This window comes from Symphalangus syndactylus, chromosome 21, assembly GCF_028878055.3.
Source record: "Symphalangus syndactylus isolate Jambi chromosome 21, NHGRI_mSymSyn1-v2.1_pri, whole genome shotgun sequence".
NCBI lineage: Eukaryota > Metazoa > Chordata > Mammalia > Primates > Hylobatidae > Symphalangus > Symphalangus syndactylus.
Window position 1 is genome coordinate 53,866,253 of NC_072443.2, and position 22,699 is coordinate 53,888,951.

The 22,699-nt window shown below is 43.8% G+C and overlaps 1 protein-coding gene across 12 annotated transcripts in view; it reads right to left on the minus strand.

The window, feature by feature from the left end:
• Positions 1-22,699, minus strand: part of C21H3orf20 (chromosome 21 C3orf20 homolog) — a 95,159-nt gene that overhangs the window by 51,093 nt on the left and 21,367 nt on the right. For 10 of the 12 annotated variants that reach the window (XM_063630260.1, XM_055259371.2, XM_063630261.1 and 7 more), the window contains 5 exons: positions 15,490-15,622; positions 14,134-14,415; positions 4,623-4,775; positions 3,380-3,500; positions 1,263-1,394 (listed from right to left, as the gene is read on the minus strand). In XM_063630260.1, coding sequence (XP_063486330.1) covers positions 1,263-1,394; positions 3,380-3,500; positions 4,623-4,775; positions 14,134-14,415; positions 15,490-15,622 — 821 coding nt within the window. The remainder of the gene's footprint in view (positions 1-1,262; positions 1,395-3,379; positions 3,501-4,622; positions 4,776-14,133; positions 14,416-15,489; positions 15,623-22,699) is intronic. The other 2 variants (XM_055259370.2, XM_055259374.2) reach the window with 2 other exon arrangements.

The window sequence follows — 22,699 nt, forward strand, 5'->3', positions numbered from 1 at the left end:
GGAAGTATGGTCACCCTGCTTTTGCTTCTAGGAGCCTTCCCTTAGTGGGCAGAGTGCCCTGTGGGGAGCTCAAATAGTCTGCTCTACCCACCTGAGCTTTGGTTACCCCATCTTGTGTTGAGGTCAAGTGTTCTCTTTTGGGATATACACTCAGGGTGTAGGGACTGTGTCCTCTTAATCCTCTCCACCTCTCTCCCTGATATTGACTTGACATCACCAGATACACAGTAGGATCCATGATGACGCACTGAATGGAAGAATCAGACTCCCAGTCTCCACTGTATTCTCATCCACCCAAAAAAATATTTCGTAAAGACTTAATTTGAAGTAGTCCTCATGCTGGGCCCTGGGACAACAGACATTAGAGGGAATCACAGGGAATTTTCAATTTGTGGAGAAGATAGACTTGAAAATAAAGCAGTCTAGAATGGAGGTTGTCACGGCCAGGGGGGCTGAGCAGAGGGAGAGACTGACTCTACCTGGGATGGGAAGAGGATGGTAGAGAGAGGGTCATCAACATGCACTGGTAGTTTTCTACTCAGCATCATTTCTTCTTCCGGTAACAGCACCTTGATTTTCCTTTAGGGAAACTCTTCTGCTTTATCCTTTGCCCACGTGGTTCATTTGAGAGTAATCTGACACATTGGCCCCCAGGATGGACATGAGCCTCGAGCCTAGCCAATGAGAGCAATACATACTCCTGGCCACAGGGAATGTTTCACGCATGGGCAGTTAATAGAGCCAATGAGTGTTGATGTTGGCATTTCTACTGGAGTGTTTAGGAAAGAGAAGCCCTCCTTCTTCCAGGGGATCTAAAGCTGGTATAATAATAACCCAGAGATGTTCATGGTCATCTTGTCATCAACAGGAGAGAAACTCCTTGAGAATGAAGCCAACAAAGAGGAAAGCAGAGCTAAGAGATGGGAAGATCTGGTGGAATCATTTCAGGGCCTGGATCCAGCCATGCCTGAAACGGTGTATTGACAGACTTCTCAGTTTATTGAGCCACTATATTCTTTTTTCATGCTTAAGCTAGTCCACACTGGATTCTGTCACTTACAACTGGAAGACTCTTAATTGATATAAGAAGTTTCAGAGGAAGGTGGTACTAAGAGTAGGCGGTGAATAATGGCAGAGGAAGAGGCAGGGCCTTGCATGGAAGGGTGGTGGGGAGTAAGAGCAAAGGCCCTGAGATGTGAAACAGCAACCCACATTGAGATGCCCAGGGGTCAGGGCTGGGTGCCTGGTCTGCCTGGCCTTACCCGTTTGTCATATGCCATTCCATGGGGACAACTGTTGGCCGACACAGTGAGTGTTACTGTCTCATTCAGGGAGGTGAAGGTGACTGTGATGGAGTCCTGTCCCAGCACCTTTAGTTTCATTTCCTCATTCACCTGTAGATGAAGAAACAGTACTCAGAGAATCCCTGCTTCTATGGCCCCAGCCACCCCTTCCTGACCCACCACGAAGCACAAAGCCCCTGTTGGCTTGGGGCAGAAGATTTGTAAGAGCTTTCCAGTTCTTGTGTTAGAATTCTGCTTCATGGAGAAGACAGTAAAATTCCAGGCTCCCCTAGGGGACCCACTGAAAAAGTAAATGATGCTTCCTTATTCCTGCTCCTTCCCTTTCCAACTCAGGCATGAAACCCACTGTCAAAGAGTCACAGGTGTCTGGCAGATGAATCAGCTTCAGTTCTGGTAAAGATGAATTGGGAATGCAGCTTGGATCAGAGGGTAACCCTTTATCCCTGAATCAGACAGATGTGTCCACTCAGGCACAAGGTCTGACTGTGACTCTTGTCCTACAGTGGTAGGAAGGTGACCACTTGGCAGGAAGTGCTGGAAAGCCCTCTGCAGATGGGTGGGAAGATGTCAAAGAGGACCCAGAATGGCCTGGGCCACACATACTCAGCCCCTTCCACAAATATGTCATTACTCTTCCCCTGAGGAGGAGCCAAAGATGGGTGGAAAAGCGGCAGCTACTCTTTATCATCACTTCCAAAAGATACCCAGCCAGAGATGAGAACCTCTTCCTGACATTAATTACCAAGTGATTAATCCAAACCGTGTGCACTGTGGGAAGATAGAAATGGGTGTGGGATGGGATGCCATAAAGGAGGGGAGTCTGGGCAGGGTTTTGAAGAAATTTGGGAGGACATTTGCACTGGCAAAGAGAGGATGGGGTGCATTTCAGGCCAAGGGAGTAGGAAAGGTGAGACATGTTCAAAGGAGTGAATATTCCTGAGCAGAGGTGTGGTCTGAGGAATCAGAGCATAAGGAGGAGAGTCAGTGGCCAGTGTAGAGGATGAACCAAGAGGACAAGAAACAGGAGACTAAGGGTAGGGGGCTGGAGCCCTCCCACGCATTCCAAGTGCTTGTGTCCACAACCCTTACTGTGGGGCTCTTCATCTCAGGCCAGCTTGAGTTGCTGCTATGTTCTGTGATCTTTCTCTGAATCCCAACACTTGCCCTTCTCTCACAGTTCTTATCTGTGTCTACCCTGTGTTCTTATTACTCCCTTAGACTTTTGAGTTCCTTGACGGGTTTTGTTTCTCCTTCCATCCTCTGATTGGTAATTCTCAACTGGGGGCAATTTTGCCCTCCAGAGGCTACATTTGGTGATACCTGAAGATATTTTTGGTTGTCACAACTGGAGAAGGGGATACTACTGGAATCTAGTGGAATGCTAAACATCTTACAATGCACAGTTATACCAAAGAAGTATCCATCCCAAAATGTCAGTAGTGTCAATGATGAGGAACTCTGCCACAGATAAGTGACAAGCACACTTAGTTGCTTTACTAATAAGTTTATTAATTTATTATTAATAATTCAGCCCTGTTTATTATTTGTTATTTAATAAATCTTTGGTGAATAATTATCTGAACAGCCAAATGAATGAAAAAAAAGTTTGTATCTATCAGTCACTTTTGACTTCTAGATTGTTTTATTTTATAGATAATAAAGTTATAAAAATAAAAACTGAGGAGACCAATATAGAATTGCTAATTTTTATTATTGCCACACATAGGCATTAAAAATAAAGCTATCAACTACTATAACTGTGACTTCATAAAACACATTTTAACAGTAAAAACAGAATAATATTAATAATAAAAATTACACAGGAAGGATATTACCAAGAAATGTCTGTAAAGCAGCCAATAGTTTAGGCTGGTGAAAAGTTCCCTTCAGCCAACCTGGACCACCATCCACCAACTTGGGAACCTCTGAATGAGATTATGAGCTCCTTCAGGGCAGGATTCCTGTCTTCTGGGTAGCCCTGGGCTTTTAATGCTAGGCAGTGCATGGCAGGATGCCAAGGCCCTCCCTGTGACAGTAGTGCTCACTGCCACCCAACCTGTGCTGCCCATCCCTACCTTGTATTCCAGGGAAAGCAGGGTCTCTGTCCTGGAAGTCCAGCTCCATTTGTGGACTACATAGCCCTGCTGGTCATTGGTGGTCCCACCTTCCTCATCCAAGATTAAGACATATGGGCAACTAGAAGAGATACAGAAGTGAGTAGCTGCCACTGGGCCCCTGAAGGAAGCTCTCATCACTGCAGGCTATGGGCAGGCAGGTCTGTAATACTAAGTCCCAGGCTGGAGGAGTGGTGGAGTCCTGAAGGCAGCCTTACTTTCCCCACTTGCTATGGTCTGAGGCCGCTTAACACCTGTTGATGCTACCAGAGGAGCCTATTCTGAGAGAGATGATGAAGGCTTGGGCCAAACCCAAGAGGGGAAGAAATGAGATTTGTGCTCTGTTGCCTAGTAGCCTGAGTATATAACAGGCACCAAGATGGGAACTGGAATACCTGTAACATAACAGTAAGTCATTTCTTCCAAGAACAGTTCCTTATGAAAAGCCAGGCAAAGCCAGGCAAAGCCAGACATGGTGGCTTATGCCTATAATCCCAGCACTTTGAGGGGCTGAGGCAGGAGGATTGTTTGAGGCCAGGAGTTTGAGATCGTCCTGGCCAACACAGTGAGACCCTGTCTCTACAAAAAGTTTAAAAAATTATCTGGGCATTGTGGCGCATGTCTGTAGCCCCAGCTAATCCAGGAGGCTGAGGTGAAAGGATCACTTGAGCCCAGGAGTTCGAAGCTGCAGTGAGCTATAATCATGCCATTGCACTTCAACCTAGGTGACAGAGAGCAAGACCCTGTCTCAAAACAAAAACAAAAACAAAACAAAAAAGAAAAGTCAGACAACATCCCTTTGGCTGGCAAGAATATGCACTTCTCTTAAAAGATGCCACAGAAGTAGTGTGTTCATGCCTCTCCTTCACCCACTCCCAGTATAAAACATATTTTTTCCACTAAATAATTCTTCCATTAATATAACTAACAATCAAGATCTTAGTGCTCTGGGGTACCAAGTGGAGTAGGACTTGGGAAGGTGTCCTTCTCATTGGCTGTGACAGAGATACAGCAAGGAAGGGCTGAGCCTTAAAGTTCCTATGTCCCTGCAGAAACAGCCTCAGCCCTACCTCACTGCCTTACTAGACCTCTGGACACCACCTGGCTTCTTCTTTAACCAGGGACTCATAGTCACCACCTCAGTCCTCCCTCCATCACCCTCAGAGGTACTTCCATGAGACTAGTACTCTCCCAGTCCACTTACCTGGTTTTTAGGTTGTAGTGAACACAGCCCTGACCTTCAGCATTGAATAGGGCCAGCAAGGAGAATCCAGGTATGTCATTAAAGAGGCAGGTGATGGTTCTCCCTCTGCAGCATGTGGGGATCTGACATATAGCGATGTTTCCAGAGGGATAGCTGGCAGAAATGTTCAGGTAGAACTAACAGAAAACTTCCCTGGTTCTGCTCTCAGTTGTCCCATTGAAGCAAGTCCACATGTCAAAGTGTTAGCTATTTGGTGCATCATTCTCCATCTTCAAACACCCTCCTTGCATTTTGCATAAGTAATAATTACATGATTATGGAACACAACGATGACCTAGCTGCTTTTCTGTATCTTCTATTTTCTCACAACCACCTTGTGGTAGGTACTATTATCTTCCTCTCAAAGATGAGTAGGGTCCCCCTGGGTCTAATTGGTTTCCTGAGACATGGAACTTTCGGTATAAAACCTAAAAAGTCCCAGGCAAACCAGGATGAGTTGGTCATCCTATAGATGAGGAATCCAAAGTGCAGAAAATTATCTGCCCCATGTCACATCACGAGGAAGTGGCAGAGCCAGGATTTGATCTCTGAGGCCAGCAATATTTCTAATGCTATCAGGCTGCTCCCACTTCTGACCAATCAAGGAGGACAGGTAATGTCTCCTTATTCATTTTCTAGTAAAGAGGCCCCAAGAAGCACTGGTCCTGACCAAGGAGGACATGGTGTGGGCAGCTACTGTCCTGTGTGCAGGAATTTCACAAGCAGTACTCCCAACACAGAAGCATTTCAGAATGAAAGCAGAAAGAAAAGGAAATGAAGAAAAATGAAGATTCTCAGGGACGTATGTGAGGCCATCAAGCATACCAACATATGAATAATAGGAGTCCCAGAAGGAGAGACAAGAGAAATTAGGGTAAAAGGAATATCTGAAGAAATAATGGCTGAAAACTCCCCAAATTTGATGAAAGACAATAATATACATGTTCAAAAAGCTTAGCGAACTCCAAGTAGGATAAATTCAAAGATATTCTCATTGAGACACATTATAATTCAACTGTCAAAAGACAGATACAAAGAGGGAATCTTGAAAGTAGCAAGAAAAAAGAGATTCATCATATATAAGAGAACTTCAATAAGATTAATGGCTGATTTCTCATCAGAAACCATGGGGTTAAGAAGGCAGCAATATGAAATATCTAAAGCCCTCGAAGGAAAAAAATAAAACTGTTGATCAACAATTCTATATCAAGCAAAATTATTCTTCAAAAGTGAAGAAATTAAAATATTCCCAGATGAACAAATATTGAGGAAGTTAATCACCAGTAGACCTGCCCTGAAAAAAAATGCTGAAGGGAATCCTTCAGGCTGAAATGAAAGGACACTAGACAGTGACTCAAATTCATACAAAGAAAAAAAGAACACTGGTAAAGTTAACTATATAAGTAAATATAAAATCCAGTATTGTATTTTCAGCATATAATTTTTCTTTTTTTCCTATATGATTTGAAAGATAAATGCATAAAACAATAATTGTAAACCTATGTTAATGGGCACACAATGTATCTATAAAACATAATTCTCTGATAACAAAACAAAGGGGGAGGGATATAGCTATATAGGAGCAGAGTTTTATATATTATTGTGGCTAAGTTATTAATTCAAACTAGTATGTTAATTGTAATACACAGGTATACTAGTTTCCTAGGGCTATCATAACAAAGTACAATAAACTGGATGGCTAAAAGCAACATAAATTTATAATCTCACAGTTCCAGAGGCTGAACGTCCAAGATCAAGGTGTCAACAGGGTTATGCTTTGGAAGGCTCTGGGGAAGAATCCTTCCTTGCCCCTTGTAGTTTCTGGTGGTTGCCAGAAATCTTTGGTACTCTTTGGATTGTACATGCATCATTTCAATCTCTGCCTCAGTCATCACATAGCTTTCTTCTGTGTGTGTGTGTATGTGTGTGTGCGTGTGTGTGCGTGTGTGTGTGTGTGTGTCTGTTTTCTCTTCTTATAAGGACACTAGTCCTTGCAGTAGGGCCCACCCCAACAATATGACTGCATCTTAAAAATTACATCTTCAGAGCCCCGATTTCCAAATGTGGTAATATTCTGAGGTTCCATGTGGTTACAAATTTTGGGAGACACCATTTAACCCATTATACCAAGACAACCCTAGGAAAATAACTTTAAAATACGGAGAAAAGGAAATGAGAAGTAAATCAAAATGGCATGCTACAAAAAGTCAGACACAAAAAGTGGAAGTAATGAAGGAACCAAGAAACAAAGATGGTATAAGACATATAGAAAACAAATAGAAAAATTAAAGAATTAAGTCCTTCTGTATCAGCAATTACTTTAAACAGAAATAGATTAAACTCTCTAATCAAAAAGGCCAGAGCTGAGGCATGAGAATCGCTTGAGCCCAGGAGGTGGAGGTTGCAATGAGCCAAGATTGCGCCACTGCACTCCAGCCTGGGTGATAGAGCGAAACTCAGTCTCAAAAAAAAAAAAAAAAAAAAAAAAAAAGCTGGTAGGATAAATTTTTAAAAGCCAAAACAATTCAACCATATGCTGTGTCTAAGAGACTCATTTTAGATCCAAAGACACAACTTGGTTGAAAGTGAAATGATAGAAAAAGATATTCTATGCAAATTATAACCAAAAGAAAGTAGGTGTGAATATACTAAAAGCATGCAAAATAGATGTTAAGTTAAACATTTTTACAAGTGACAAAGAAGAACATTACATATTGAGAAAAGGGTGAATATGTTAAGAATATGTAACAATTATAGAGATAAACACACCTAATAACAGAGCCTCAATATATATAAATTTAAAAACTGACAGAATTAAAGGAATAAATAGTTCTACAAAAATAGTTGGAGACTTCACTACCTCATGTTCAATAATGGATAGAACAACTAGACAGAAGATCAATAAAGAAATAGAGGACTTAGGCTGCTTGCAGTAGCTCACGCCTGTAATCTCAGCACTTTGGGAGGCCAAGGCGGATGGATCACCTGAGTTCAGGAGTTTGAGACCAGCCTGGCCAACATGGTGAAACCCCATCTCCATGAAAAATACAAAAACACTTAGCCAGGCATGGTGGTGCATGCCTGTAATCCCAGCTACTCAGGAGGCTGAGGCAGGAGAATCACTAGAACCCAGGAGGCAGAGGTTGCAGCCAGCCAAGATTGCACCACTGCACCCCAATCTGGGTGACAGAGTGAGATTCCACCTCAAAAAAAAAAAAAAAAAGAAAAAGAAAGAAAGAGAGGACTTGAACAACACTGCAAACCAACTAGAACTAATAGGAACATACAGAATCCCACCCAACAACAGCAGAACACACATTCTTCTCACATTCACATGGATCATTCTCTAGTACAGACAATATGTTAGGCCACAAAACAGGTCTCAATAAATTTTAAAAGATTGAAACCATAGAAAGTATCTTCTTTGATCACAATGGAATGAAACTAGAAATCACTAACAAAAGAAAATTGGGAAAATTCAAAAATACATGAAAATTAAACAACACACAAACAACAGATGGATAAAGAAATCACAAGGGAAATTATAAAATACTTTGAAATGAATGAAAACAAAACACATCAAAACTTATGGGAGAAAGGCAAAGCAACACTCAGAAAGCAATTTATAGCTGTAAATACCAACATTAAACGAAAAGAAAGATCTCAGATCAATAACCCAATTTTCTACCTTAAGGAACTAGAAAAAGAAGGGCAAACTAAAGCAAAGCTAGCAGATGGAAGAAAACAATAAAGAATCAGAATGGAGAAAAACAGAATTGAGAATAGAAAAATAGAACCAACAAAACCAAAAGTTGCATCTTTGATAAATCAAGAAAGCATAAACTTCTAGTAGACTGATTTAAAAAAAGAAAGACTCAAGTTCCTAAAATCAGAAATAAAAATGGGAACTTACAGAAATAAAAAAATCCTAAGACAATAATACAATAATACGAACAGCTGTACACCATAAAGTTAGATAATCTAGATGGACAAATTCCTAGAAACATATAAACTACCAGAAGTGACTCAAATAGAAATAAAAAACCTAAACAGAACTATAGCAAGTAAGGAGATTAAATCATTAATGAAAAATCGCCCAACAAAGAAAAGCCTAGGACCAGATGGCTTCACTGGTGAATTCTATCAGACATTTAAAGAATTAATACCAATCCTCCTCAAGCTCTTCCAAAAAAAATAGAAGAGCAGACCTGAACACTTCCTAACTCATTCTATGAGGCTAGGGTTATCTTGATACCAAAGCCAGACAAATACATAAAAAGAAAACTTCCCATATCCCTTATGAATATAAACATAAAATACCTTAACAAAATACCAGCAAACCAAATTCAGCAGCAGCCTATCAAAAGGATTATACACCATGACCAGGTGTGGTTTATCCCAGGAATGCAAGTATGGTTCAACACACAAAAATCAATGTAATGTACCACAGTAATAGAATGGTGGGGGTTGGGGGGAATCATGATCACCTTAACAGATAAAGAAAAAGCATTTGACAAAATTCAATACCCTTTCATGATTAAAAAAACACTCAACAAATTCGGAATAGAAGGGAACTCCCACAACATATTAAGAGCCATATATGAAAAAACTCACAACTAACATCATAATAAATGGTGAAAGAATGAAAACTTTTCCTCTAATATAAAGAACAAGACAAGGAGACCTGCTTTCACCACTTCTACTCAAAATTGTACTGAAAGTTCTGGCCACAGCAAATAGCAACAACAACAACAAAATAATAAAAAGCCTCAAAATTGGAAAGGAAGAAGTAAAATTACCTCTGTTGGCAGATGACATGATTTTATATATAGAAATCAAGAGTCCACACAAAAAAATCTAGAGCAAACAAATAAATTTAGAAAAGTTACAGATATAAGATCAAAACACACAAAAGAGTTGTCCCCATGAACACAGGATGTCTTTGCATTTATTTAGGTCTTCTTTAATTTAATTTGGCAATGTTTTGTAGTTTTCAGTGTACAAGTTCTGTACCTCTTTGTTATTTATTCCTAAGTATTTTAATCTTTTTGATGCTGTTGCAAATGGCATAATTTCCTTTTGTTCATTGATTTTTTGTTCTTGTTCATACACCATTTTGTATTGCTTGTTGCCAGTGCTCATGGGTTGGAAGAATTAATATTGTTGGCCGGGTGTGGTGGCTCATGCCTATAATCCCAGCACTTTGGGAGGCTAAAGTGGGCAGATCACTCAAGGTCGGGAGTTTGAGACCAGCCTGGCCAATATGGCCAAAACCCATCTCTACTAAAAACACAAAAATTAGCCAGGTGTGGTGGCACACACCTGTAGTCCCAGCTATCTGGGAGGCTGAGGCGGGAGAATTGCTTGAGCCCGGGAGGCAGAAGTTGCAGTGAGCTGAGATGGCACCACTGCACTCTGGCCTGGATGACACAGCGAGACTCTGTCTCAAAAACAAACAAACAAACAAACAAAAAACTGTTAAGGGTATTATTCCCCAAAGGGATCTACAGAATCAGTGCAATGCCTATCAAAATCTTATTGGCTTTTTTTTGTAGAAATGGAAAACCTGACCTGAAAATTTACACTAAATTGTAAGAGATTCCAAGCAACCAAAATAGTCTTCAAAAAAAAAAAAGTGGGAGGACTCACACTACCTTATTTCAAAACTTACTACAAAACTACAATAACCAAAACAATGTGGTACAGGCATAAAGACAGACATATGTGTTAATGGCTTAGAATTGACAGTCCAAAAATAAACCGATACATCTATAATTCTATAGTCAATTGATTTTTGACAAGAGTGCCATGACCATTCAATGGGGAAAGAATGCCCTTAAATAAATGGTACTGGGACAATTAGCTATCCACATGCAAAGGAAAGAAATTGGAACTTTATCTTAGACCACATACAAAAATTAACTCAAAATGCTTCAAAGACCACAAGACCTATAAGTATAAACCTCTTAGAAGAAAATACAGGGGGCCGGGCGCAGTGGCTCATGCCTGTAATCCCAGCACTTTGGGAGGCCAAGGTGGGCAGATCACCTGAGGTCAGGAGTGAGTTCAAGACCAGCCTGACCAACATGGAGAAACCCCATCTCTACTAAAAACACAAAATTAGTCCAGCGTGGTGGTGCATATCTGTAATCCCAGCTACTTGGGAGGCTGAGGCAGAAGAATCACTTGAACCCAGGAGGCGGAGGTTGTGGTGAGCTGAGAACACGCCATTGTACGCCAGCCTGGGCAACAAGAGCGAAACTCTGTCTCAAAAAAAAAAAAAAAAGAGGAAAACACAGGGGTAAATGTTATAACCTTGGATTTGGCGATGGTTTTTTAGACATAAAGCCAAATGGATAAGCAGCAAAAGAAAGGTGGAAAAAATTGGACTTCATCAAAATTTAAAAATTTTTGTGCATTAAATGATGCTACTGAGAGAGTGAAAAGGCATCTGACAGCATAGGAAAAATACTTGCAAATTATATATCTAATAAGCATCTAGTATCTATGCACAATATGTAAAGAACCCTTACAACTTGTTTTAAAGAAAGACAACTCAATCTAAACATGAACAAGGACTTCAATACACATTTCTCCAAAGAAGATATACCAAAACACACACACACACACACACACACACACACACACGAAAAAACGCTCTACGCCATTCATCGTTAGGTAAACATAAGTAAAAGCCACAGTGAGATACCACTCACACCCACTAGAATGAATGAATGAACATTGAGACGGGTCTGGGGTCTGAAGCTGCCAAGTGCAAACCGATTATAGCTTAGAGCTTTATGATATTTCCAGTGCAGACATATCTTTTTTTTTTTTTGAGACGGAGTCTCGTTCTGTCGCCCAAGCTAGAGTGCAGTGGCTTGATCTCGGCTCACTGCAAGCTCCGCCTCCTGGGTTCACGCCATTCTCCTGCCTCAGCCTCCCAAGTAGCTGGGACTACAGGCGCCCGCCACCACACGCAGCTAATTTTTTGTATTTTTAGTAGAGACGGGGTTTCACTATGTTAGCCAGGATTGTCTTGATCTCCTGACCTCGTGATCCGCCCACGTTAGCCTCCCAAACTGCTGGGATTACAGGCATGAGCTACCACGCCCGGCCCAGACATAAAATTTTTGCCTGAGAGCTTGACCAGCAATCTCTGTGAAAACAGAATCGACTGCTGAGCCCAGTGTTCTATGGAAGCCATTATGTGAAAGAAGAGTTTTCCAAACATTTTCTGTACTTGAGAGGGATCAAATAGCTGCACATGTGTTCTGACCATTTGAACACAGTAACACAGAATTTCTCCTTTAAGATCACTGAGTTCAACTTCCTCATCTTATAATCAAGGGAAGTGAGGCACAGAGATCAAGTGACTTGTGCAGGGTCACCAAAAAGAACTGAGCCCAGAGCCCTGGTCTTTTAGGACTTCCAAAGATAAGAGCATTAATTGCGAGGATGTGATCATTGCTGGGGTGTGAGTCAAGAGTGCCAGTAGCAATGGATCAAAAGTTTGGGGGATCTCTCAGACCATTTGAGGGTGGGGGGTGGGAGGGTGCTCAGAATTCTGGGACAAGTGAGAGAACAGAGATTCCTGCAGGCTAGGGTGCTGTGCTCTTATCATACACAAGCCCATCCTCCTTTCTGATGCCCCTGATAGAAGACTAATTCATAGACACAGCTTCATGAGGAGCTCAGGGAGATCATCCTTTCAAATGCAGCGAAGAGTCAGAAAGAAGCGGGGGTGGGCCACAACACAACCCATTGCAAGCAGCAGCGGCTCTCGAAGGAGTCAGCTGTGTTCAATACTGGAGGACGCGCTGCAAGCAGGGCCGAGCAGAGTGTGATGAATGGATTCATTTATGGTCTGAGAAACAGTAACACCTCTTTGACAGAACGCTTAAATCTGAATTCCCAGTTCAGTCAAGAGGAGGCCAAAGGACGCAAGGGGGCTGCTGCCAGGAGAGCCTGGTTGGGGGGCTTGGTGTTTGTGAAAGTGGTTGGGACAGCCCAGAGACACGTCCTGTCCTCCAAGAAAGGGGCAGGGGATCCTGAGTGCCCAGTGATTTTATTATTAAAATGAGATCCACTTCCATCGCCCTCTACCCTGCTCTGTGCTGGAGGAAATAATCCTTAAAGGTATAAAAATGGTACCCAAGAAAAGACCCTAAATTGAGGCAAGGAGGCCCTGAACCCAGGCCTAGCTTGGCTACAGAATTCCTTTTGTGGCATACAGTCAGTCACACCATGCCTTTGGGTCTCAGTTTTCCCATTTCTACAGTGAAGGAGCAGAAACAAATGACTCTGTTTCCTATCCGTGACATTTTATGTAACTCTAGACTGCGTAACCTGGAATAAGTGCTTTGCCCTCTCTGGCCTCAGAGTCCTTGCGGCCAAATGAATGAGACATCTGTGATCTGGTGCAGCTCTAGAATATGTTGGGTTTGGGCAAAAGGACCCCCACAAAGAACATAGGGTACAAGGTGACTTCCTACCCAGACATTCTCTAAAGGGAGCCCTCTCTTTTGCTTTTACCACCCAAATTCAAACTCCTTCTCTTCACTTTAAAAGGAGCAATTAAAGTTGCTCCCTCTGAAGTACAAATGGTCTATTAACTTCATTATCTGAATTCATTGCATGTGATAAATACTCGATACACATCTGTGAATGAAGAAAATAATCAGACTCAAATCACTCTGAGGTATGCACAGCCCTCAGGGCTCACCCTCCAAGGAGATTTGTCTTCTCAAACTCAGATCCAAAGACAGGCTTTGGAGGTTGGTAAATGCCCTGCAATCACAGGTAACGCCTTACAGGCATGTGTAGATAAGTGCTTATTTCTAGGGAGAAGGTCTATAGCTTTCATCAGATTCTCAAAGAGAAAATGTGTCTCCTTTTGTTGCTCCCACACCCAAGGTTGGGACACAACTAGCACTATGCTCATGAGCCCAGTCAGATCTCAACTGCAGAGCAGTCAGGGCCCAGGAGATAGCACATTTGGGGTGAGGTCTCAGGCTCCAAGGATGTGGATAGGTGAAGTATGCAAGGACCACAGAGCTTAACCACTGAGCCAGAGAGAGAAGGATGAAGGTTCCCAATTGTTTAAGGCCTCCTAACTCACTCCTCTCCACTAGACATGATTTGTTTTGTGTCTTTAACCTCATCTCAACTGAGATGTCCTCAAAGGCAGAGACTTTGTCTGCATTCCCAGCCTGCACTGACAAGCTTCTCACAGGTAGCTGGGGTTTGGTATGTTCATGTTGATCTGAACTGAACTTGAGGCTTGAAACTTATTACTTCCTCCTCTGACCTCCTGAGTCTGATCTAGACAAACTCTTAATACCCAGGAGACCCATCACCAGGCTTCTCTGATAACTAAAAGGCCCAAGGAAACATTTAGGCTGTGTCAAGTCCTGGACTTCTCTGGGGTTGAGTAGCTGGGGAGATAGGGTGGCACCAAATAAAAGGATACTAAACGAAGGAGGAGCCGTCATAGAAGGTGTAATGAAACTTGAAGGCCTTCTTGGGTGCCTTCCCCTCTTGACAATGCCGACTGAAATGATGGTTGGCGGAAGATGGGTGAGGGGTGGGGGTGAGAGTCTGAGCACCTGCAGTGGGAGGGTAATGTAAACCCGGGGTCTGAGAGTCTCCTTTGTGGGCCAACATTAGATGAGAGGGCATCTTTGCCTTGTAGTTTCGTAAGATCATGGGGTAGGAGATATTCCTCCCTTTCCACGTGGCCCTTTCGGCCTCTCTGCAGAGAAGGAGACCAATATATTGTCTAGCCTTTTGGTTCTCACGCACCAGGGATGCTCTCTACAGCCCCTCCTTTGTGCCCAAGACCCCTATCCCATTCCCCTGTCCCCAAAGTACACGTTCCCAACCCATGCTCCCTCGTCCATAAAGGTAGTTTTTGGGAAGAACTGGGAAGTTCCCAGTGCCCATCTAAGAATAGCCCTTGCCTGATTTCCACCTGTGCCTGAGGGTGAGGACCTATGGAGTGGGACTGTGTGTGGAAGTAGGGGGGTGGGTCCTGGCGGTTTGAAGACCTTGCTCACCCCACTCCTGAGGTTGTGGGGAAGAGAGCTTCCTTCCAGAGTGTCACAGTGAGGAGGCAAAAAGTGGCTGCCCTCTCCCCATGTTCTGGCCCAGCAACCCCAGGAGATGTACATGACTAAGCTATTAGATGTGAACAGGCCCTTAAGTCCTTTACACCCAATGGCCTGGGCCCTCAGAGAAATGTTGAGTAAATTGCTAGGGTTTGTGGGATGGCCCCACAGAATGATAAAAACCACTAATCGCTCATATCAAGGGTCTTTTTGGTTTGTTTTGAGAGGTTTTTGTCTGTCTGGTAGAAGATCTGGCAAATTAAGTTAAGAAGCAAACAGGGCACAAAAGCCCTAAACGTAAGGAGCCAGGCAAAGGGGCATCCCCGGCAAGGTGCTGCAGAGGCAGAGAGCATTGCGGGGCAGGGGCAGGAGGCAAGCCACTGGAGCTGTGTGAGCTCAGGCAATTTCTTATTCACATACCTGCTTAGGCTGCCTCAGTTTCCCCATCCACAAAATGGGCATCAATCCTGTCTTCCTTGCATGGTTGCAGTGATACTGTAGGGAAGATGGTGAGCAGGGAAGGACATGAGTGTGTGTGTGCCTGTGAGGGATGCTGCACCTGTGGCTGTCATGGGGAGTACCACATAACCCACGCTCCCAGGCGGCATGTCTCACACACTTCTGTGACTGTCCACTCACATATACATAGGGACTCCCAGCTGGGGGCCGGGCTTTCTGAGAACCCTTGCCTCCCCCGACCCAAGCACTGAGGTGCTCACATGTGGCGACACAACTCCTGCAGCTTCTCCCGGGCCCCAGGGCAGGGGTCGCTGAACTCCAGGCTGTTGGCAGGGGTTCCCACTCCTCGATGCGGAGGCGGCATGCTGACATCTTCTATAGTTCTAGATTTGCCTGTAGTTGGAAGGCAAGAAGTTAGAGAGATGCCCAAGACCATGGGAACCCACCTTTTGTATCAGCGTGACCTGGATTTGAGACCTGGAGTCAAAGGAGATCATTTTGGAGCTTTAAAATTTGTCCCGCTGGATTTTGGACTTGCATGGGCCCTGTAACCCCTTTGTTTTGGCCATTTTTTCCCATTTGGAATGGCTGTATTTACTCAATACCTGCACCCCCACTGTATGTAGGAACTAACTAGCTTGCTTTTGATTTTATAGGCTCATAAGTGGAAGAAACTTGCCTTGTCTCAGATGAGACTTTGGACTGTTGGGTTAATGGTGAAATGAGTTAAGACTTTGGGGGACTGTTGGGAAGGCATGATTGCTTTTGAAATGTGAGGACATAGTCAGGCATGGTGGCTCGTGCCTGTAATCCCAGCACTTTGGGAGGCCAAGGCAAGCAGATCACCTGAGGTCAGGAGTTAGAGACAAGCCTGGCCAACATGGTGAAACCCTATCTCTACAAAAAATACAAAAATTAACTGGGCGTGCTGGTGTGCACCTGTAGTTCCAGCTACTCAGGAGGCTGAGGCAGCAGAATCTCCTGAACCCGGGAGGTGGAGGTTGCAGTGAACTGAGATCACACCACTGCACTCCAGCCTGGGGTGACAGAGTGTGACTCCAACTCAAAAAAACAAAAAAAAAAAGAAAGAAAGAAATGTGAGGACATAAGGACATGAGATTTGGAGGAGACAGAGGCAGAATGATACAGTTTGGCTGTGTCCCTACCCAAATCTTAACTTGAATTGCACCTCCCAGAATTCCCACTTGTTGTGGGAGGGACCCAGGGGGAGGTAATTGAATCATGGGGCTGGTCTTTCCCATGCTATTCTCGTGATAATGAATAAGTTTCATGAGATCTGATGGGTTCATCAGGCATTTCCGCTTTTGCCTCCCTCATTTTCTTTTGCTGCCATGAAAGGTGTGCCTTTCGCCTCCTGCCATGATTCTGGGGCCTCCTCAGCTATGCGGAACTGAAGTCCAATTAAATCTCTTCTTCTTCCCAGTTTTGGATATGTCTTTATCAGCAGTGTGAAAACTAATACAGGAGGGGTTTCAGAAAACGGTTTTTCAAGACATTGTGTTTACCAGGGGACATGGGGCCGAGAAGAGCAGGAGAGCGGCATCCTTTAAATGTCAGAATATTGGGGGTATCATTGATGCTCACCAGGAATTGTTGACTGGTCAGTTATCAAACAGAGATGTTACTCATACTGCGAGTCATTCATGACGGATGTGTCAGGGACTGACTTGTGCAAAGTGATGAGACTGGCCATGTCTCCCCGGGTTCCAGGAAAAGAGAGCATTTTCAGGGCTGGACTGCCCTCACTGAATTGGACCCTTTTGATTCTCTTGATTAAAGACACAAAGTCTCTATTTCTTCTCAATCAGCTTGAAAACATCTCTGATGATGGCTAATCTTGGGTCTTCTGGAGGGAGCCCAAGTGCCATAAGCACAGATCACTGTCATCTGAGTCTCTGCAGACCGGATGACAATGATCTGCATGACCTGGATGACAACGATCTATGCCTGTGATACTAATTTTCACAGCTGTCCTCCATGATAGGTGTCAGGTGGTATGAGGATGTGGTCATGTGGAGTCGTGGCAGTGATCCTCCCACCCTAGGTTCCAGGGGCATCTATTTAGTCATTTGTGTCAGGTCCTACCTACACTGAACCTCTGACTCCCACCCAGCTGCAGCCTCGAAGTATGCAGGCTCAACTTCACCTTGGATTTGAGGATGAAACCTGGCTTTGGGTGGGGGCATTTCTCAGGCTCTAACTGAAGCCCTGAGGGCCTCAGAATGGAGCCTTCCTTGCTGCTGGTGAAGCCTGGGGATTTCTGGCCAGTGCTTGGGGACCATCTCTGGTATCTTCCACCCTGAGTGGTTCCTGGTCACTTCCCCCACTTCTCCTGCCAACAGGGACCAGAGATTGAACCCTGAACTCAAGCCTAGGGCCTGAGGTCCAGCGACCTGCTGGCAGGCCACCTGGAGCATCTGCTGGATTGAGCCTCTGTGTCTGGCCTGCCCCAGGTGCCTTGGGCTCCTCAAAGGTGACGGTCTCTCGCTCTGACTAGGAACTGCTATTAACAGTTCTCTTCTTGTAACGTTGGACACCTTCGAGAAATAGCTGCCGTCCCCTCAGGGAGTAAGCCCAACTTCTGGAGCTGATGCTCAAAGTCAGTCTGGCCCCAGAACTGTCAGCAGGTGAGGTGAAATAGCATGTGGACATGGAATGGATGGTGGAGGCCCCCACACCCAAAGTGATGTCAAACCAGAATGGCTATAGCAAAATCAGGCATCATTCATACATATGTCATAGGACAACAGGCATAAACTGGGACATTGCTGGGCTAGAGTTACTTATGAGCTATGAGGCAAGGCTAATCACCCATGCTAGCATGCATATGTGAGCCTAATTCCTAAACAAGATTAAGACCCTATAATGCAGCATCACTGAATATACATCCCAGTGTCAATGGACGCAACAAGGCAGCTAAAAGTTGGGTGGCAAAGGAAAGCAGCCACATAGACAAGAGGCCAATAGACATGTAGCAGTCCCCCAAGTCCTTGAGAGATACATTCCAGGACCCCTAGTAAATGCCTGAAAGCATGGATAGTCCCAAACCGGTCTATGCTATGTTTTTTACATGCACACCTATGATAAAATTTAATTGGTAAGTTAGACCCTAAGAGATTAACAATAACTCCTACTGAAATAGAACAATTAAAACAATATATTGTAATAAAAGTTAGTTGGAGGGGTGGGGAAAGATGGCCAAACAGAAGGCTCTACTGATTGTTCTCCTCAAAGGAACACCAAATTTAACAACTACCTACACAAAAAAAGCATCTTCAAAATAACCAAAAACCAGGTGAGCACTCATAGTACCTGATTTTAACTTCATATTGCTGAAAGAGGCACTGGAGAGGTAGGAAAGACAGTCTTGAATTGCTGACACAACCCCTCCCCATCCCCAGCAGCAGCTGCATGGCACAGAGAGTCTATGCATTTGGGAGAGGGAGAGTACAGTGATTGTCAGACTTTGCATTGAACTCAGTGCTTTCCTGTCACAGTGGAAAGCAAAACCAGGCTGAACTCAGCTGAAGCCCACTCATGGAGGGAGCATTTAGACCTGCCCTAGCCAAAGGGGAATCACCCATCCCAGTGTCTGCATCCTGCGTTTTGGCAAGCCCGTCCACTGTGGGCTCTGGAGTTCTAAATAAACTTGAAAGGCAGCCTAGGCCGCAAGGACTGCAACTGCTAGGCAAGCCTTAGTGCTGAGCTGGGCTCAGAGCCAGTGGATTTAGAGAGCATGCAACCTACTGAGACACCAGCTGGGGCAGCTAAGGGAGTGCTTGTGACACCCCCCGCCCCAATCTCAAGTGGTGCAGCTCATGGCTCCAAAAAAGACCCCTTTCTTCCACTTGAGGAGAGAAGAGGGATGAGTAAAAAGGACTTTGTTTTGCATCTTGGATACCAGTTTAGCCACAGTAGGATAGGGTACCAGTCAGTGTCATGAGGCCCCCATTCCAGGCCCTACTCCCAGATGACATTTCTAGATACATCCTGGGCCAGAAGGGAACCCACTGCCTTGAAGGGAAGGACCCAGTCCTGGTGGACCCATCACCTGCTGACTGAAGAGCCCTTGGGCCCTGAATAACCAGCAGTGATACCCAGGTAGTAGGCTGTGGGCCTTGGGTGACACTCTGAGACATGCTGGCTTCAGGAGAGACTCAGCACATTCTCAGATGTGGTGGTCACAGTGAGGGACTCCTTCTGCTTGAGAAAAGCAGAGGGAAAAGTAAAGAGGACTTTGTCTTGCACCTTATGTACTAGCTCAGCAATGAGGGGGTAGAGCACTAAGGGGCTCTTGGGGTCCCTGATTCCAGGCCTTGGCTCTCAGATGGCATTTCTATACCTGTCCTGGGGCACAGGGGAGCCCACTGCCCTGAAGAGTGAGTCCCAGGCCTAACTGAAGAGTCCTTGGACCTTAAGTGAACAATGGCAGTAGGCTGGCAGTACTCCCCATGGACCTGGTGGTGGTGGCCAAAGGGTGAGACTCCTCTGCCTGTGGAAGAGGGAGGGAAGAGTGGGAAGGACTGTGTCTCACGGTTTGAGTGCCAGCTCAGCCAAAGTACAATAGAACATCAGGTAGATGTTGAAGGTTTTTTACTCTAGTCCTGGCTCCCAGACAACATTTCTGGACCTGCCTGGGGCCTGAGGGAACTGTCTGCCCTAAAGGGAAGAACAGAAACCTGGCTGGCTTCACCACCTGCTGATTGTAGATCCCTAGGGCCTTGAGCAAATATAGGCAGTAGTCAGGTAGTGGTTACAGCAGGTCTTGGGCAAGACCCAGTGCTGTGCTGGCTTTAGGTTTCATCCAGTGCAGTCCCAGTGGTGGTGGCCACAGGGGTACTTGTGTAACCCCATCCCCAGCTCCAGGTGGCGCAGCACAGAGAGAGACTGCGTTTGTTTGGGAGAAAGTAGGGAAGAGAACAAGAGTCTCTACCTGATAATCTAGAGAATTCTCCTGGATCTTATCCAAGATCACCAAGGCAGTACCTCTCTGAGTCTGCAAGAACTACAACATTCTGGGCTTGGGGTGCCCCCTAATACAGACATGACTTAGGTCACAACACCCAAACCCTTTCAAATACCTGGAAAGCCTTCCCAAGAAGGAAAAGTACAAACAACCCCAGACTGTGAAGACTACAATAAATACCCAGCTCTTCAATGCCCAGACCTGATGAACATCCACAGGCATCAAGACCATCCAGCAAGACATGATTTCACAAAATGAACTAAATAAGGCACCAGTGACCAATCCTGGAGAAACAGATACGTTACCTTTCAGACAGAGAATTTAAAATAGCTGTTTTGAGGAAACTCAAAGAAATTCAAGATAACACAGAGAAAGAATTCAGAATTCTACCATTTAACGAAGAGATTGAAGACATTGTGGCGATTCCTCAAGGATCTAGAACTAGAATTACCATTTGACCCAGCAATCCCATTACTGGGTATATACCCAAAGGATTATAAATCATGCTACTATAAAGACACATGCACACGTGTGTTTATTGCAGCACTATTCACAGTAACAAAGACTTGGAACCAATCCAAATGTCCATCAGTGATAGACTGGATTAAGTAAATGTGGCACATATACATCATGGAATACTAGGCAGCCATAAAAAAGGATGAGTTCATGTCCTTTGCAGGGACATGGATGAAGCTGGAAACCATCATTCTCAGCAAACTATCACAAGGACAGAAAATCAAACACCGCATGTTCTCATTCATAGGTGGGAATTGAACAATGAGATCACTTGGACACAGAGCAGGGAACATTACACACTAGGGCCTGTTGGCGGCGAGGCGGGGGTTGGGAGCTGGGGGAGGGATAGCATTAGGAGAAATACCTAATGTAAATGATGAGTTGGTGGGTACATGGCACATGTACACCTATGTATCAAACCTGCACGTTGTGCACATGTACCCTAGAACTTAAAGTATAATAAAAAATAATAAAAATTTAAAAAAGAGACTGAAATAATTTTAAAGAATCAAGCAGAAATTCTGGATTTAAAAACGCAATTGATGTGCTGAGGAATGAGTCAGAATCTTTTAACAGTAGAATTTATCAAGCAGAAGAAAGAATTAGTGAGCTTGAAGACGGTCTCTTTGAAAATACAGTCAGAGGAGACAAAAGAAAAAAGAATAAAGAATGAAACATGGCTACAAGATCTAGAAAATAACCTCAAAAGGGCAAATTTAAGAGTTATTGGCCTTTTAAGAGTTAAAGACGAGGTAGAGAAAGAGACAGGGGTAGAAAGTTCATTCAAAGAAATAATAACAGAGAACTTCCCAAACCTAGAGAAAGATATCAAAATTCAAGTACAAGAAAGTTACAGAACACTAAGCAGATTTAGCCCAAAGAAGACAACTTTAAGGCATTTAATAACCAAACTCCCAAAGGTCAAGGATCCTAAGAAAGGATCCTAAAAGCAGCAAGAGAAAAGAAACAAATAACATACAATGGAGCTCCAATTGTCTGGCAGCAGACTTTTCAGTGGAAATGTTGCAGGCCAGGAGAGAGTGGCATGACATACTTAAAGAGCTGAAGGAAAAAACCGTTTACCCTAGAATAGTATATCTTGTGAAAATATCCTTAAAACATGAAGAAATAAAGACTTTCCTAGACAAACAAAAGCTGAGGAATTTCATCAACACCAGACCTCTCCTACATGAAATGCTAAAGGCAGTACTTCAAACAGAAAGAAAAGGTGTTAGTATAAAACTCACTGGTCATAGTATAGAGAAAACCAGAACATTACAACACTGTTACTGATGTGTGTAAGCTACTATTATCTCAAGCAGAAAGACTAAAAGACAAACTCATAAAAAATAATAGCTACAGGTCAGCATGGTGGCTCACGCCTATAATTCCAGCACTTTGGGAGGCCGAAGCAGGCAGATCACTTGAGGTCAGGAGTTCAAGATCAGCCTGGCCAACATCTCTACTAAAAATACAAAAATTAGCTGGGTGTGGTGGCATGTGCCTGTAGTCCCAGCTACTTGGGAGGCTGAGGCAGGAGAATCGCTTGAACTCAAGAGAAAGAGGTTGCAGTCAGCCAAGATGTGCCACTGCACTGCAGCCTGGGCAACAGAGCGTGACTCCGTCTCAAAATAACAATAATAATAATAATAATAATAATAATAATAATAATAATAATAGCTACAACAACTTTTCAAGATATCGTACAATAAGATATAAATAGAAACAACAAAAAGTTAAAATGTGGGGGGATGAAGTTAAGGTGTAGAGTTTTATTAGTTTTCTCTTTGCTTGTTTCTTTGTTTATGCAAACAGTGTGAAGTTGTTATCAGCTTAAAATAATGAGTTATAGGATAGTATTTGCAAGCCTCATGGTAACCTCAAATCAAAAAACACATAATGGGTACACAAAAAATAAAAAAAAAAAACAAGAAATTTAATCATATCACCAGAGAAAATCACCTTCA